Raw genomic sequence first — 14028 nt, forward strand, 5'->3', positions numbered from 1 at the left:
GAATGAGGAGATACAGTAATGAGTTAGTGTAGTAGCCTGCTGCATTACACTGCGCTAATTGCTCGCTGCATGCGTGACCTAGGAAATCTGGACTGGTCCTATGCAACTTGCAGGCACAGCCGCTGGAGCACCATCGACTATGATCCCGGGGCGATGAGGTCACCAAATGGCTTGAACCGGACGCGAGTCAGTGTGGTGTAGTAGGATGGGCGCGGGGCAGCGCGAAGATTGGGGGAGATCAGCTGTTGGGCAAGATTGGATGGAGGCAACTACTCGGTTGCGCTACCGCTACTGCTGCTTCTGCTGCTGCCACCGCCGTCCCTGGACGACTTCAATCGCTGAAACTAAAATTGGGTAAGGAGAAAAGCCCTGAACCAGACCAATTGACGTCCCGGATGTGGCCTAGGCGGTGGCGCTTGCCTAGCAAGCGCAAGTCGGGCTGTGTCATCAGGGAAGTCGTGCGACTAACGGCTTCTTGACAGTGCACCTGGGGAGCACTGTACGTATGTAGCTTGGATACCAGAGCACCTGGGTATGACGAGACAAAAGAAAAGTCAAAGCTCGTCATAGCAGGATGGATATATTGTATCCCGTGTACCCAAGAAGGAAAGAGACGGGACACTGTTAAAAAAAGCAAATGTGTAGACAAAAGGGAAGCAAGCGGAAAACACCGTTTCCTCAGAACACTCGTCTCAGTCTCTGTACACAGTCGTTCTGCTGCTTAGTGTAGAAACGACCAAAGGGACTGCAAGTATCCACAGGAAGACGACGGGCAAGACATCCACCAGTCTCTCCTGGGTTGGATCTTGTATGGCCTTCGGCTTGGCATTCCGCCGTTCCATTCCGGGGACGCCCCGTCATGTGGTCCGAACGTTCCGGGATCTTGACTGGACACAAACCCACCTGACAGTGTGTGGCTGTTTACTCGCTTGGAAAAGTAACAGAGAGGGAATTGGAATGCAAGTTGTCTGGGAAGGTAGTGTACGCAGCAATGGTGTGGCACGACCAGGCACGTTGCCCAGCCCGCAGATTTCGCATCGCTGATTGGTCAGATTCTGGACTTCCCCGCTTTCAACGATACCAACACGACGCAAGCACGGAGCAGTGCGAGCACGGTTCGAAAAGTAGCTGGAAGCGGGTGGGCCACAGTGTGACTCGGCTCTGTGCTCTGTCTCTTTCGATGAATTTACGCTGGGTGTTCCAGTGTCGGTTCCCGTTTCCCTCGCTGCATTGACGGATCTCCTGGGCCGGCTGTTGTCACCGTGGGCCGTGTTTTGACAAAAATCATCCAACAAGACGAGGTCTCAACGGATCAAACTGGACGTAATTGCCAATCTTTCGCCCGGTTTCGCCAAAGCCGTTGGATGCCTGGCTCTTGTTCTGCCAGTGTTGGGCATCTCCCGCTTTCCCGCTTCTGTCTCCGAGAGGAAGCCCAGAGCCGAACAAAGGAACTCCACTTAAACTTTGGCTTCCAGCTAAGCGACAACAAAAGCCCGCTCGACAGAGTCGACGAAGACTAGCCATCGCAAGGCATATTGCTGCCCTGGTGCCGGCGACACCCTCCCGTGTTGGCCCACCTCGGTTGTATCCCGGAATTCGTCGTGTCGAGGACGAGCTGCCGCCGCCTTGCAGCCGCACCGCACCGCGTTTCAAGTGCCCTGGCCACGGCGCCGACGCCCGGAACGGCGATAACCATAAACCACCAGGGACCGATTGCGGCCGAACAGCGCTTCCCGCACCCCGATCGCGAACACTGATTCTCTGACAGTGACAGCACCCTCTCCGGGCGTGCGAGGCCTTTCGCTGCCATTGAAGCACGTGTTGTGACCGAACGGCACCGCGCTCCTCTCCGGTAATTGCTGCGGGACACATCGCGTCAACCGCACCCCATTATGTCTCGGGCTTGCGCTGGGCTCTAGCTTCTGGCAGCTCAGCCAGAGACTCTCCTGGCTGGTTCCATCCGGACCTCCAGACCACCGCCTGTCCCCGACCTCGAAACTACAAGTCCCCTAAACGACCGCGGATATCGAACGTGCCGAGAGAGCCGCGATAGAGGCATTTGCGTTTCCAGTGTCGCTACCGATGGGCTTGGAACAATAATCGGTCTCGGAACGATCAATACATGACAATGGAGGGGGAAGCTGCTGCCGCGCCGAACATGCTTGCTCCGCCGGCCGTGGCCTCGCTGAGGGCCGGCCCAATGGAGCGATCCCCCAGCGAGGGCATCCGGGAGGAGAGGGAAGAGCTTCGCGAAGCTGCTGAGCAGACTCTTAACGTCATCATGGATCTAAACATTGACGGGACGATCCGCTGGGTGAGCCCGTCCTGGGTCGATGTGATTGGAACCCAGCCGGAGTCGGTCGTGGGCACCCCTATTTCCGACCTCATTGTCAGCGACAACTCAAACATCTTCTCGGAAGTCGTGCAGAGCATGGCCCAGGATGACCGAAGGAGCCAGTTCATCCGATTCGCCGTCAAGCTTGGCCCGCTGTCTAAGCTGATCCCTCTGGACATGTTGAAGGGGCCCGAGGAGCCCGCCCAGCCCGTCATCGTCGACCTAGAGGCCCAAGGCATAATGGTTTACAGCGGACCCTCGGGCGGGGAGAGCCACGTAGGTTTTTGCCATCACCAAGGCTTCCATCTCGGAAGAAGAGGGTACTGACATTACTTTCTCAGACGATGTGGATGATCCGGCAGTGGGCGGCGCCGCGCGAGATCAAGATTGATCTCCCTCCCGTCATTGTTGACTCGCTGGGATCCGGCGCAGAGGTGCTTGCAAGCTATCTTACCCAACTCGCCGAGTCCGGGGTGGACGACCCAGAAACGCACCCTCCGCCTCCGCCGGTTCTGTGCCGGATATGCGAGCGTCAGATCTCGCCGTGGTGGTTTGAGAAGCACACAGAGTTGTGTCTGCAGGAACATCGCGCCGAAATGGACGTGCAGATGGCTCAGGAAGGTCTCACCGAACACCGCCACGCGATCGTCAAGGTACTCGACGCGCTGGAGGCGAGACACAGTCGTTCGTTGGCGGGAGATCAGAGCAACCTGCCGGTTTCCGACTACAAGGGCTTGGCGATTGGGCCCCCGACCTCCTCCAACTCGTCCTCTGGCAACTCCTCTCCAGCACCGGGCGCTGTCCCAGGCCGGTCACGCGAACGTTCGTCGGGCTTCGGCCACGCGAGAGCTCGGTCCTTCGCCATCCGCAGGCCCCAGGCCCGGATTGTTGAGCTGCTTCTGGATCTCTGCGATACGGCGATTGAAATCAGCACACCCGCTATCAAGGAGTCGTCCCAGACTCCGGGTGACTTCCGAACCCAGTCACCGCAGTCTGAGAGCCGAATCACGCAGGTGATGCAGTGGGAAACGCCAGGCACGAACACTCTGGAGCAGGAGCAAGGTCTCGCGCTGCTCTGTGCTGACACCGAGAAGTTCGCCAAGGACAAGGTTGAGGCCGTCTTCCGTCACCGCAGGATCCTGGAGTATTCGGAGCGAATCCGGATTGAGTTTGCCTACATGGTTCAAGACTGCATAGATGCCGCCATGCGCAAGGCTGCCAAGATCGCCGCTGGCCGTCTCAGCGACTCGGCCGACGAGGAGGAACCCGACGTTGGAGCGTCTCCTGCCATTGAAGAAGGCATCTTCGCTGGATCCTTCGATGCTTCTTCTACCCTCGCATTGGCTCTGGAAAATGCTGACATTAGCGATGATCCCGACAAGCGTCGGTTGTCCGCGCTGCGATCCCCGAGGTCAAGGAGCCCCAAGGAGTGTCCAACGCCCAGGTCCTATCGCGGCCCTCTTGGAACTCTAGCTGGCGCCAGTCAGTCCCGGCGGGGATCCATGATTCTCGAAAGTGATGCCGGGGACAGCGACGGGAGTCTGAGGTCTTCTTCTGTCGCATCGAGAGCCCCGCAGCGGACAGACTCCCCAATGTCCGAATTTGGCGATCTTCGCCGGCAGGCGAGTTCCCGACAGCACCAGCGAAGAAGCCTGATTCTCCCAGGAGCCGTGTCACCGCGAAGACAAGAGTCTCCCTCGAGAAGTGGACCGCCTTCTTCGCCGCTCCGGATTCACAAGCCTCGGGGTCTGCCGTTCCCTTCGGATGTCCTGGTATCTCCCGAAGCGTCGCCGATGCTTCCAGGCAGCGAGTTCACGTCACCCAGCATCTCGCACTCTTACCACCATCACCGGAGACAATCGTCGGCTGCAGTTTTTTCGGTCCCGGGAGAGGTAGTAGGAGTGAAGCCACCGCCGTCGCCACGGCTCAGCGCTGTTGTTGGCGGTCCGCAGGCCAAAGCTGTTCCGCCTTCGATCAAGGACTTTGAGATCATCAAGCCCATCAGCAAAGGTGCTTTCGGCAGTGTGTATCTGTCAAAGAAGAAATCCACGGGCGAGTACTTTGCAATCAAGGTCTTGAAGAAAGCGGACATGGTAGCAAAGAACCAGGTCACCAATGTCAAAGCTGAGCGCGCCATCATGATGTGGCAGGGCGAGAGCGACTTCGTCGCGAAGCTGTACTGGACCTTCTCGAGCAAAGATTACCTTTATCTGGTGATGGAGTATCTTAACGGGGGTGATTGTGCATCGCTGATCAAGGTGTTGGGGGGGCTTCCCGAGGACTGGGTAAAGAAGTACCTCGGAGAGGTCGTCCTGGGCGTCGAGCATCTGCACAGTCGCGGAATCGTGCATCGAGACCTCAAGCCTGATAACCTCCTTATCGACCAGAAGGGTCATCTCAAGCTCACCGACTTCGGTCTTTCACGCATGGGGCTGATCGGACGACAGAAGCGGGCGCTCAACAGCGGCACCGATGCAGCTCCCGACCTCCTCAAGCAGGGTCCGTTCGCTCGGTCTACCTCAATGGCGTCGTCCCGATCGACTTCGATGGACCTCCACGGCCGCAGCCAGTCCCCGGGGTCCACCCCGCAGATGACACCGAGCGACTATGGTTCGAGCATGGCGCAGCCCTCGTACTTCAGTCTCGGGTCATTCTCTCAAGAACCGCGTCGCGTCTCGAACCAGCGTAGCGACAGCGGCAGCAGCGAAACCTTGACGCAAATGCTTGGAGGCTTGTCTCTGAACGACCCTTTTGTGAATAACTCGCAAGCCATCCTGTCGCCCGCCGAGGGCAGCGAGGCTGAGGCTTCTGGCTCCCCAGACCTTATCATGCTTTCTCACTCGAGCACCCAGAATAGCACCGAGTCCGGCAAGGGTACTCCTCCGCCGCCCGCTATGGCGCCCCCCAACTGGGCGCTGTTTGATCCGGAAGACACGAATCGTCGGTTCGTCGGCACACCCGATTACCTGGCCCCAGAGACTATAAAGGGCGAGCCGCAAGACGAGACGAGCGATTGGTGGTCTGTCGGCTGCATCATGTACGAGTTCCTCTACGGCATTCCTCCGTTCCATGCCAGCGAGCCCGACCAGGTCTTTGAGAACATCCTGGCCCGCAGGATCCATTGGCCGGATGAGAGCGAGGATGAGGTCTCGCCAGAAGCCAAGGATCTCATTAATAAGCTCCTCTGCATGGATCCTCGACAGCGGCTGGGGTCCAACCGTGAGGACAAGTTCCAAAGCGGCGGCGAGGAAATCCGCAACCACCCGTGGTTCAGCGATATCAACTGGGACACGCTCCTCCAAGACGAGGCCCAGTTTGTTCCGCAGCCCGAGAATCCCGAAGATACTGAGTATTTCGACGCCCGCGGTGCTACCCTGCAGACCTTTGCCGAGGAAATGGAGGACCAGCATTCACCTCCTACCACTGCTCCCGCTGCCGATTATCCGGATCGTCCGCATGACGCCCTCTCTCGCGTCAGGTCTCAGGTTATTTCAATGAAGCGCGGCCTCATGCCGCTCCATATTCCGCCGCACGTCCGGGACCTGAAGAGCAGGCGGTTGAGCGAGCCAGTCGTGGCTGATGATTTCGGAAACTTCTCATTCAAGAATTTGCCCGTCCTCGAGAAGGCAAACAAGGACGTGATCCAGAAGTTGCGAGCTGAGGCGCTGGCAGCCCAAAGCAAGCCAATTAGTCCCGGTGGCCTGGGAAGCCTCACGTCTCCAGGGCCGTCTCTCGAAGGCAGTCAAACCGTGACGAACTCGGTTCAAAAACCGCTCGCCAATGCTAAGGCGTCCCATAGACCGCAGTCTCCTTCGGGCGGCAGCCACGCCAACTCGTCTCCTAACCGTGTTTCGCAGCCGTCGTCCCCCTTGCTGGTATCGTTTGTTGCTGGCGGAACCGACGGTCGGAGAAAGACCTCAAGCAATTCTTCCAGTCTGTCCCAACCGTCCGGGAGCTCGTTGCAACCAGGCAGTTTCTTTGAGGTTCCCCGCGTTCCTCCTAGTTTGCAGAAAGCGGCTACTTCAATCTCGACCACCTCATCCGCTGGAAAAGGCCGCGGCGGTGCACCGGCCCAACTGCCGAATTCGCAGCAAAAGTCGGTCCCGAACCATGTGATGTCAACCCCACGACACAGCAGCAGCTCATCCGGCGGGCGTTCTCGCTCGCTCACCGTCGGCTCACAGGATGGCAGTCCGGTGACCACCGATATCCTAGCAGCCCATCACAGGAACCGTCGCAGCCAGGTCCTCGACATGTCTCCGTCGTCGTCAGACAACGAAGGCGACAAGGCGAACGCTCTTCTCAGAGTTCAGCGGCGTCGTCTGAGCTCAAGGCGCCTGTCCTATATTGCTGCCGGCGACGGTCCCGTCTTTCGCCCTCTGGACGTGCTGATTTGCGACGACCACCCCGTATCTCGGATGGTGATGGAGAAGTTGCTAGAGAAATTGCGATGCCGGACCATCTCCGCAGCTACGGGCAGTGAAGCCATCCGGTACGCCATGAGCGACATCAAGTTTGACATTATGTTCCTTGAATTCCGGCTCCCGCAACTCTCGGGGTCTGACGTCGCCCGTATGATCCGCGACACAAAGCACGCCAATACCCATACTCCGATGGTCGCCATCACATCGTACCTCAAAGAGCTACCGGCTCCCCAGTACTTTGACTCCCTTGTCGAGAAGCCGATCAGCTCGTCAAAGTTGACCGAGGTCTTGAGTACGCTTTGCCATTGGAAGCCTCTATCGCCCGGCCAAACCAATTCCCTCTCTTTGACGCTGCCACATCCTGTCCCGTCTAGCCTGCGGCAAGAGAGCCTGCGGCTCGAGGACAGCCCAACTTCGGCCTCGTCCGGGTACATGGCTCGGTCTGGCAGCAGTTTCCGCGAGGACTCCATCAGCAGTGTCTATGGGGACTCGGAGTCGGTGGCAACGGATGACATCCCGGTTCTCATCAGCCGGAAAGCCACAGGCGATTGGGACGAGGGCGGCCTGGGCCTCTCGGGTTCAGACGCGATCCTCGCAGGCCCTAACAACCCCCCCTCATCCCCTCTTCAGCCACGCTTCGTCACCCAACAGTCCGCGCCCGCTCAGATTGAGCACTTGTCAGTGCCGCCCAAAGGTCCTGTGCCCAAGCGGTCACTAGAGAAGCTCAAGGCTAAACGCGAGTCGATCGAGAAGCGCCGGTACGAAGGCAGCGTCGACTCGGCGGATGATGAAGATGACGAGCTCGGCCTTGGCGCCACCGCCGCAGGAGCAGGAGCACCAGGCATCCAGACGAGCAGCGGAACCACGAGCGGAGGCAGGAGCGGCAGTGGTAGCGTGAGTGGCAGTAATCCCGGTTCGCCCTCGAGCGGCCAGCAGTATCGCAGTAAGTCGGTGCTGCCATCGTCCAAGCTGGGAATCGAGATGATGCGCGCAAACAGCCACGATAGCATGAACGCCGGGTCTGAGAGCGCGAGCACCGTTGAGCCGGCAACTCAGGTGGTCACACCAAATCAAGAGGTGCAGCGGCCGGAATTCCCGAAGATCGAAGCTTCTGCTCCTGGCCCCGAAACACCGGCATATACTCCCCTCAAGGAGACGCGTGCCGACGCTGTCCGCACTCCTCCCAGTGTTGGTGAAGGCGAAGGCGAGCTTGACGATAAGGCGGTCGTTGACGTGGAGGAAACGCCGCGCCTGACGTCGGCCTTGGGAAAGGCTCCGTTCGAGGATGAGGACCCGACGCCGCGGCGGCCACCGGTGAAGGTAACTGGCCGCGAAGAGTCGGTGTCGCCATTCCCTGGGGCGATATGATACTTCGCTCTTCTCAACACCCAGGACCAGACTATGGTAATTTGAGCGGCTTGGCTTGAGTTTACCAAGAAGAATTTTAACCCAAACTGTCTACTATCCATCCAACCCGACATGTTCACATTTCCTTTCCCTCTTTTTTTTTTTTTTTTTTTTTTTTTTTTTTTTTTTTTTTTTTTTTTTGGTTTGTTTTGTCTCTCACATAGCGCGGCGTTCCCGGAGCCAGGGTTAATGGCGGAAGAAAGGAGTAGTTACAGAAAGGCAGACCACGAAGTTGCATCATCAACTGGTTGAGCAGCGGCAGCGGCGACAGCACAACTTTGCATTTCCTTTTTCTTTTGTCTTTCCTGTGGCCGAAGCGGTGTGACAAGGGGAAATGGGACTCCACTGGACAGACGCAGCAGAGAGGGCAAGGCGAGGACACAGGCATATTGGCAGGGCACGGCATCAGCCAAAGCGATAGCGTCGAGCGTGGGTGGAGAGGTTGACAGCGTTGCGCCTGTTGGCTTGGCTAGCCCAATTGCTCTGCTTTATTTGCTTGGGTCTTTCGCCAGTAGACCCCGTTGCACTCTCCTGCTGTTCCTTTCCTTTTGGGGACGCTTAGGTTTGATTGGGGCGCACCAGGGTAAAAAGGACGGGAGCTGGAGGTTTGATTAAGCGCACCTAACCCAACACCTTCACGTCACTCTGCTTCCTTGCTTTCCTTCCCTGCTTTCTTTTTAATCTGTTGTCCACGGTTGCAGGTTGTGTGTTCTTTTTTTTATGTACATACATAATCCTGCCAGGCGATGTTGAGTGGGCTGAGGTTACAGGCCTCTGTCTACTGGAACATAAGGGACAACTTGAGGAAGGGAGAAAAGGACGAGAAGGGCGGACGAAAGCTGGGAATAAAAGAAGAAATATACTAGGTTGCGGTAAAGGGAAAATTCGAAGTCGGTGGAAGTTGCACACCCACCAAGGTTAAATTCAACGAGACAGGTTTGGGCAGCATAGCGTGGCACCATAAGAATGGGTTACTTTGGCAGCGACCTACCCTCGGTCATCCTTGAGCTTCACTCCGCTGAGATATTTCCCGCATACGTATTCGGTTGAACCGGCTTTATCTCTGCGGTAGTCTCTTCTGTGACTCTTCCTCGAAGTTATGCTTGGGATACGGAGTGCGGATTTCGGAAACCCGTTCGTGCTCAAACCCCACGCTTTACCGATTTACTTACCCGACTGACCCCACAGCAGAATGGCCATTGTGTTGCGTGACACGCTGGGCATGAAGAAAATCAGGTGATGCTCTCTCGGTGACTCGATGACTCGATGAAACCATGCTGAGGCGCGCCGGCCTCGGATCACCCACCCTTTGTTGCCATCACACGTCCGTATGTACAAGCCCATCGAACGAGGAAGGAGGACACGCGACACCCTCTCTCTCGACGTCGTCAGTCTTCACAACCATGCATACGCCAAGATCCATTCTCCAGCGACGTTGGGCTGGTGTTGCAGTGCCAAGGGAGAGCTAATGAAAGCCAAGAGAGGCGATTCAACGACCCTCCCGCAGGACCGGCGCCGCTCTTGGTGTCTGGCCAATCAGCGGTGGTGCGAGAGCGTACTAATACTCCGTAGCGTAGCCTAAGTGTACTGCAGCACACGCCCTCGAAGAACACGTTGAAAGTGATGACCCAAGTGGTTTGCGTAAGCAGATGGCCTTCACGGGATCGAATGTCACATCTTTGAAATCCCGCCCCGGCCACCTTTCGCCCATCCTGGGACTTTCTGGCGGGGTCTCTGTCTCCCAAGGTTAATCGCCCGGTGACATCGGTGACATCGGGAATTCGAGCATTTCGGCACGAGACGCCTTCGTTTTGAGGGGCGGGGACGTGGGGCCCACCGGCCAGCCTGTTAAGGCCCCTCCTCTCCTCCCCACTTGCCAAACTAGTGTAGTGTAGCTCGAAGGCTTGGCTTTGTCGAGAGATCTTTTCAGATCCTATCAGGGCACCACGTGGGTGGGTCGCACGCTCTGGTTGGACCGACACGGGACAGGAACCGAGATCTGCGGAGATTACCTTGTTACCGTCTGGATGCTTCGGATTCGGGCAGGTGAGGGGGACTTGGCATGCGCTCGGAAGCAGGGCCATGGTTCGACGAGTTGTGACGTACACTACGGGCTAGTTACTCGGTACACTAATGAAGTTAGTGTCTTGCTCGTGTGCTGTCCGTCGGCTGACGAGTGTGGGGGCTTGCTAAGAGACGCTGGCATGGTTGAGCTGGCGTAGTGTACACATCGAAGCTTTGCCAAGATTGCTTGTTTCTCTCTCCTCGTCTTGGGAGGACTATGGCGTCCACGGAAATCGGAAACTAACAGCGGAATCATCGCCAAGAAGGAATGGGTGCAGATCCCGGGCCACGTTGACGTTTTCACACGAGCCGGCGGCGGTTTGCGATACTACTACACTACATAGTAGTTACTACTACACTACTCCGTACTCCGTACTACTAGTAAAGTAGGCAGGCGGTGAGATACTCATGCCTGGGGTTGCGGAGGGCTCGGGATTCTCCACTCTCGAGGTTTCCTTCTCCAGTCATGGTCGAGGTGACTAAGAGTACGAGGTAAGTCGGCCGGTCGGCAATGAGAGGGCAGGCTGCGGACCCCAGACCTAGTGTATATCTGTATGTACATACAAGGACTCACCAAAGTCGGAACACGGAGAAGCTTTCTAAAACTGCGTGGGGGCGGAAACAAAAAAAAAAAAAAAGAAAAGAAACATGCTTTGACCAGAACGGCGTCAGGACGGCGAGAGTGACTCTATGGTTGATGATGGCGATGAGTTTGCTGACGAACGCTCTGCATCGCAGCAGAGCATTGTTTGGTTGTTTGGTCACGAGTACGGATACTCTGAGTAGTATCGTGCCATGCCGAGCCCGTGGGAGAACGAGTGGTTAGAATTGCTTGGCGCGGCGAATTGGTGGAGATGTGGCTCTGCCCAGGATTCGCCTTCCCATGTCAGTTTTTTTTTTCCTTCCCGAGTCCCGTCATTGGTCAATCTGGAGCCGCTACGGTACATTGGTACTTGCATGTGCATTTTAGCATGCCAGTTTAGCAACTGAAACGGATTACAGAGTACACCATCATCCACTCGCTCCTCCCCCACCACACCACCACCCACCATGCCTCTCGACAAGCTCCGGTGTTCCCTCCGCGGGATAACCCACTTGAACGCGGACCATCCGGGTCCACCAAGCCCCTTTCCTTCCTTTCTTCCCGCCCGCTCCCAGAACGCCCCTCTGTAAAGCTTAAAAACCCTGACCCGTCCGCACTCTTGCTCCTTCCCTTCCCCAACGTCATTCGACTGCAACTACGCGTCACTCGCGTCCATCACCCTCAGGATCACCGCCCATCCACCGGGGGCACCTCCGTCCTCCCCTCCTCCGTCCTCCCCTTCTCCGTCCTCCGTGACCGACGAGGGAGACCACAGCAACCTTCTTTCAAACCGCCGGTATCCCGAGGCACCTCCGACAATCCCCCGACAAGGCCAGGCAAGCCCCGGCAATGACCGACACCGTCCGGCAGCACCACCGTCACAACCCCCCGGCTGGCGAGATCCCCGTGCCCCATGGCCCGGAAGTAGGCAATGAGCACGGCCACTACCCAGCCGGCGGCGCCACCGAACAGGAGCGCACCATCTTTGCGCATCTGACCCACCCCGACGACTGCTACACGGCCGACGGCGTCTACTGGGCCGATCTCCCGTTTCGGAAGCGCGTCGCCTTTGTCAACAAGGTTCAGAATGAGGAGACCAAGAAGGAGCTGGCCGCCATCGGCCGCATGATGAAGGCCGACCCCCTCAGCCCCCTGTCCTGGTACTTCCGCAACGCCGTCCTGCCCGGGGCCGGCCTCGGCCTCGAGGGCTACGTGCTCTTTAGCATCGGCAACCTCGAGCCGCTCTTCAAGGCCGCCTGGCCGACGTGCTGGGGGAAGAAGCCCACCGAATGCGATGCCAATTGGATCGCCTCGGTCACCTACCTCGAGGTCGTCGGCATCATGGTTGGTCAGACGGCCGTCGGCATCATTGGAGATTGGATCGGTCGCCGTTGGGGTCTCATCCAGGACGCCGCCATCATGTTTGTCGGCTTGCTCATGATCACTGCCAGCTGGGGCCTGAACCTGAACGGCTGGGTCATCTGTTACGCTTGGTCTCTGTTCTTCTACGGTATGTCGTGTCGTCTGGTTCGCCCCTCTGGAGGCTCGGCCACCCTCTTCGTTCTAACCACCTCCGATTTCCAGGCTTCGGCGTCGGTGGCGAATATCCGATTACCGCAACATCCTCAATGGAGAATGCCGTTTCTGCCGGGAAGCTCTCGACGCGCGAGGACCGCCTGCACCGCGGCCGCAAGGTCACCATGGCTTTCCTGATGCAGGGCTGGGGCCAGCTCATCAACCAGGCCGTCTTGATCCTCCTTCTGCTGATCCTTCACCACGGCGATGGCAACCCTCCGTATGGCACCACGACTGTGCAATGGATCTGGCGTCTGTCGTTTGCCATCCCCGCGGTCGGAACTCTCTGGCTTGTGTACTACCGCGCGTACAAGATGCCCCACGCCAGCCGTCAGCTCGCCGCGGCCAAGAAGAAGAACAACGTGACCGGCTACGACGTCGAGTCGCTCCGGCTGGCAGGCACCTTTTTCGGAGGTCGCCTGCTGGCCACGGCCGGCACTTGGTTTTGCAACGACGTCTTCTTCTACGGCAACAAGCTGTTCCAGGCCCAATTCATCGCCGTCATCAGCAACAACCCGTCGTCTGTCCTGACCGGCTGGATTTGGAACTTGTACAACGTCATCGTCTCGCTCGCCGGCTACTACGTCGCCTCGATCCTGATCGACAACAAGTTCTACGGCCGCAAGATGATGCAGCAGGTCGGCTTTCTCATGTGCTTCATCATGTTCATCATCCCCGCCTTCAACTACGAATACTACACCTCACCCGCCGGCATCAAGAGCTTCCAGGCCATGTACTTCCTGTCCAGCTTCTTCAACCAGTTCGGTCCCAATAGCGTCACCTTCCTCGTCGCCGGCGAGGTGTTCCCGACCCCTATCCGCGCCTCCGCCCACGGTTTCGCCGCCTGCATCGGCAAGTCTGGCGCTCTGCTTGCCTCTGTCCTGTACAACTACATCGATACCCAGACCAAGTTCTACGTTGTTCCTTGGTTCGGTCTCGCCGGCATGTTCCTGACCTGGCTGTTCCTCCCTGATACAACCGGCCTCGATCTCAAGGAGCAGGAGCGCAGGTGGGCCTACATCCGCTCCGGCCGCGACTCCGAGTATCACGGCATCGCCATCCACCCCAAGCACCTATCCCTCTGGGAGCGCCTGAGGGGTGTTGGCAAGAACTACAACCCCGAGCTCGATATCAAGCAGAAGATCGAGGACATGCGCGAGGAGTGGGCCGGGAAGGAGCGTCTCCGCCGTCAAAGAGAGGCCGGCGGTGAGCCCGCAGGCCCCGAGGAGCTCGACGACGAGGATTGGACCGAACAGGTGAACGAGTACTTCCGTCAGACCACTGACGAAGGCCTCGTGACGGGAGAGGGCAGCGAGAAAGGAAAAAGTCCGGCGCGTGAGCTGCGGCTGAGCGAAAAGTCGGGGTCGGAGTCGGCGTAGTCGTCGCATTGATTTGAGAGAGGTGGACAGTCGGTTGAGTTCTGGTTCCGTTTCATGGTTATTTCTTTTCTTGGCTCATGAGCATTTGGAGTAATGGGCCACTGCATGATGGAACCAAAAAAAAAGAAAGTACGGTTTATAGGCATTTAGGAGTCTCATGTTCTGCACATACCCTAATAACCGGGTCTGCATCACGACCCTTGTGGCATATGCTGGTATGTACAATACATCGCATTGTTGCACTGTGCTCATTACTATACT

The 14028-nt window shown here is 57.7% G+C and overlaps 2 protein-coding genes across 2 annotated transcripts; both read left to right on the forward strand.

The window, feature by feature from the left end:
- Window positions 1-1997: 1997 nt before the first annotated feature.
- On the forward strand, window positions 1998-8291 carry MYCTH_2297068 (uncharacterized protein). The gene is made up of 2 exons (XM_003659660.1): window positions 1998-2611; window positions 2677-8291. Exons 1-2 carry the CDS (start codon window positions 2129-2131, stop codon window positions 8125-8127), a joined length of 5934 nt encoding a protein of 1977 aa, XP_003659708.1. The 5' UTR covers window positions 1998-2128; the 3' UTR covers window positions 8128-8291.
- Window positions 8292-11560: 3269 nt separating this feature from the next.
- On the forward strand, window positions 11561-13805 carry MYCTH_2297070 (uncharacterized protein). The gene is made up of 2 exons (XM_003659661.1): window positions 11561-12323; window positions 12398-13805. The coding sequence occupies exons 1-2, from the start codon at window positions 11663-11665 to the stop codon at window positions 13765-13767; spliced, it is 2031 nt and encodes a 676-aa protein (XP_003659709.1). The 5' UTR covers window positions 11561-11662; the 3' UTR covers window positions 13768-13805.
- Window positions 13806-14028: the final 223 nt, after the last annotated feature.

Source organism: Thermothelomyces thermophilus, chromosome 1 (assembly GCF_000226095.1).
Source record: "Thermothelomyces thermophilus ATCC 42464 chromosome 1, complete sequence".
NCBI lineage: Eukaryota > Fungi > Ascomycota > Sordariomycetes > Sordariales > Chaetomiaceae > Thermothelomyces > Thermothelomyces thermophilus.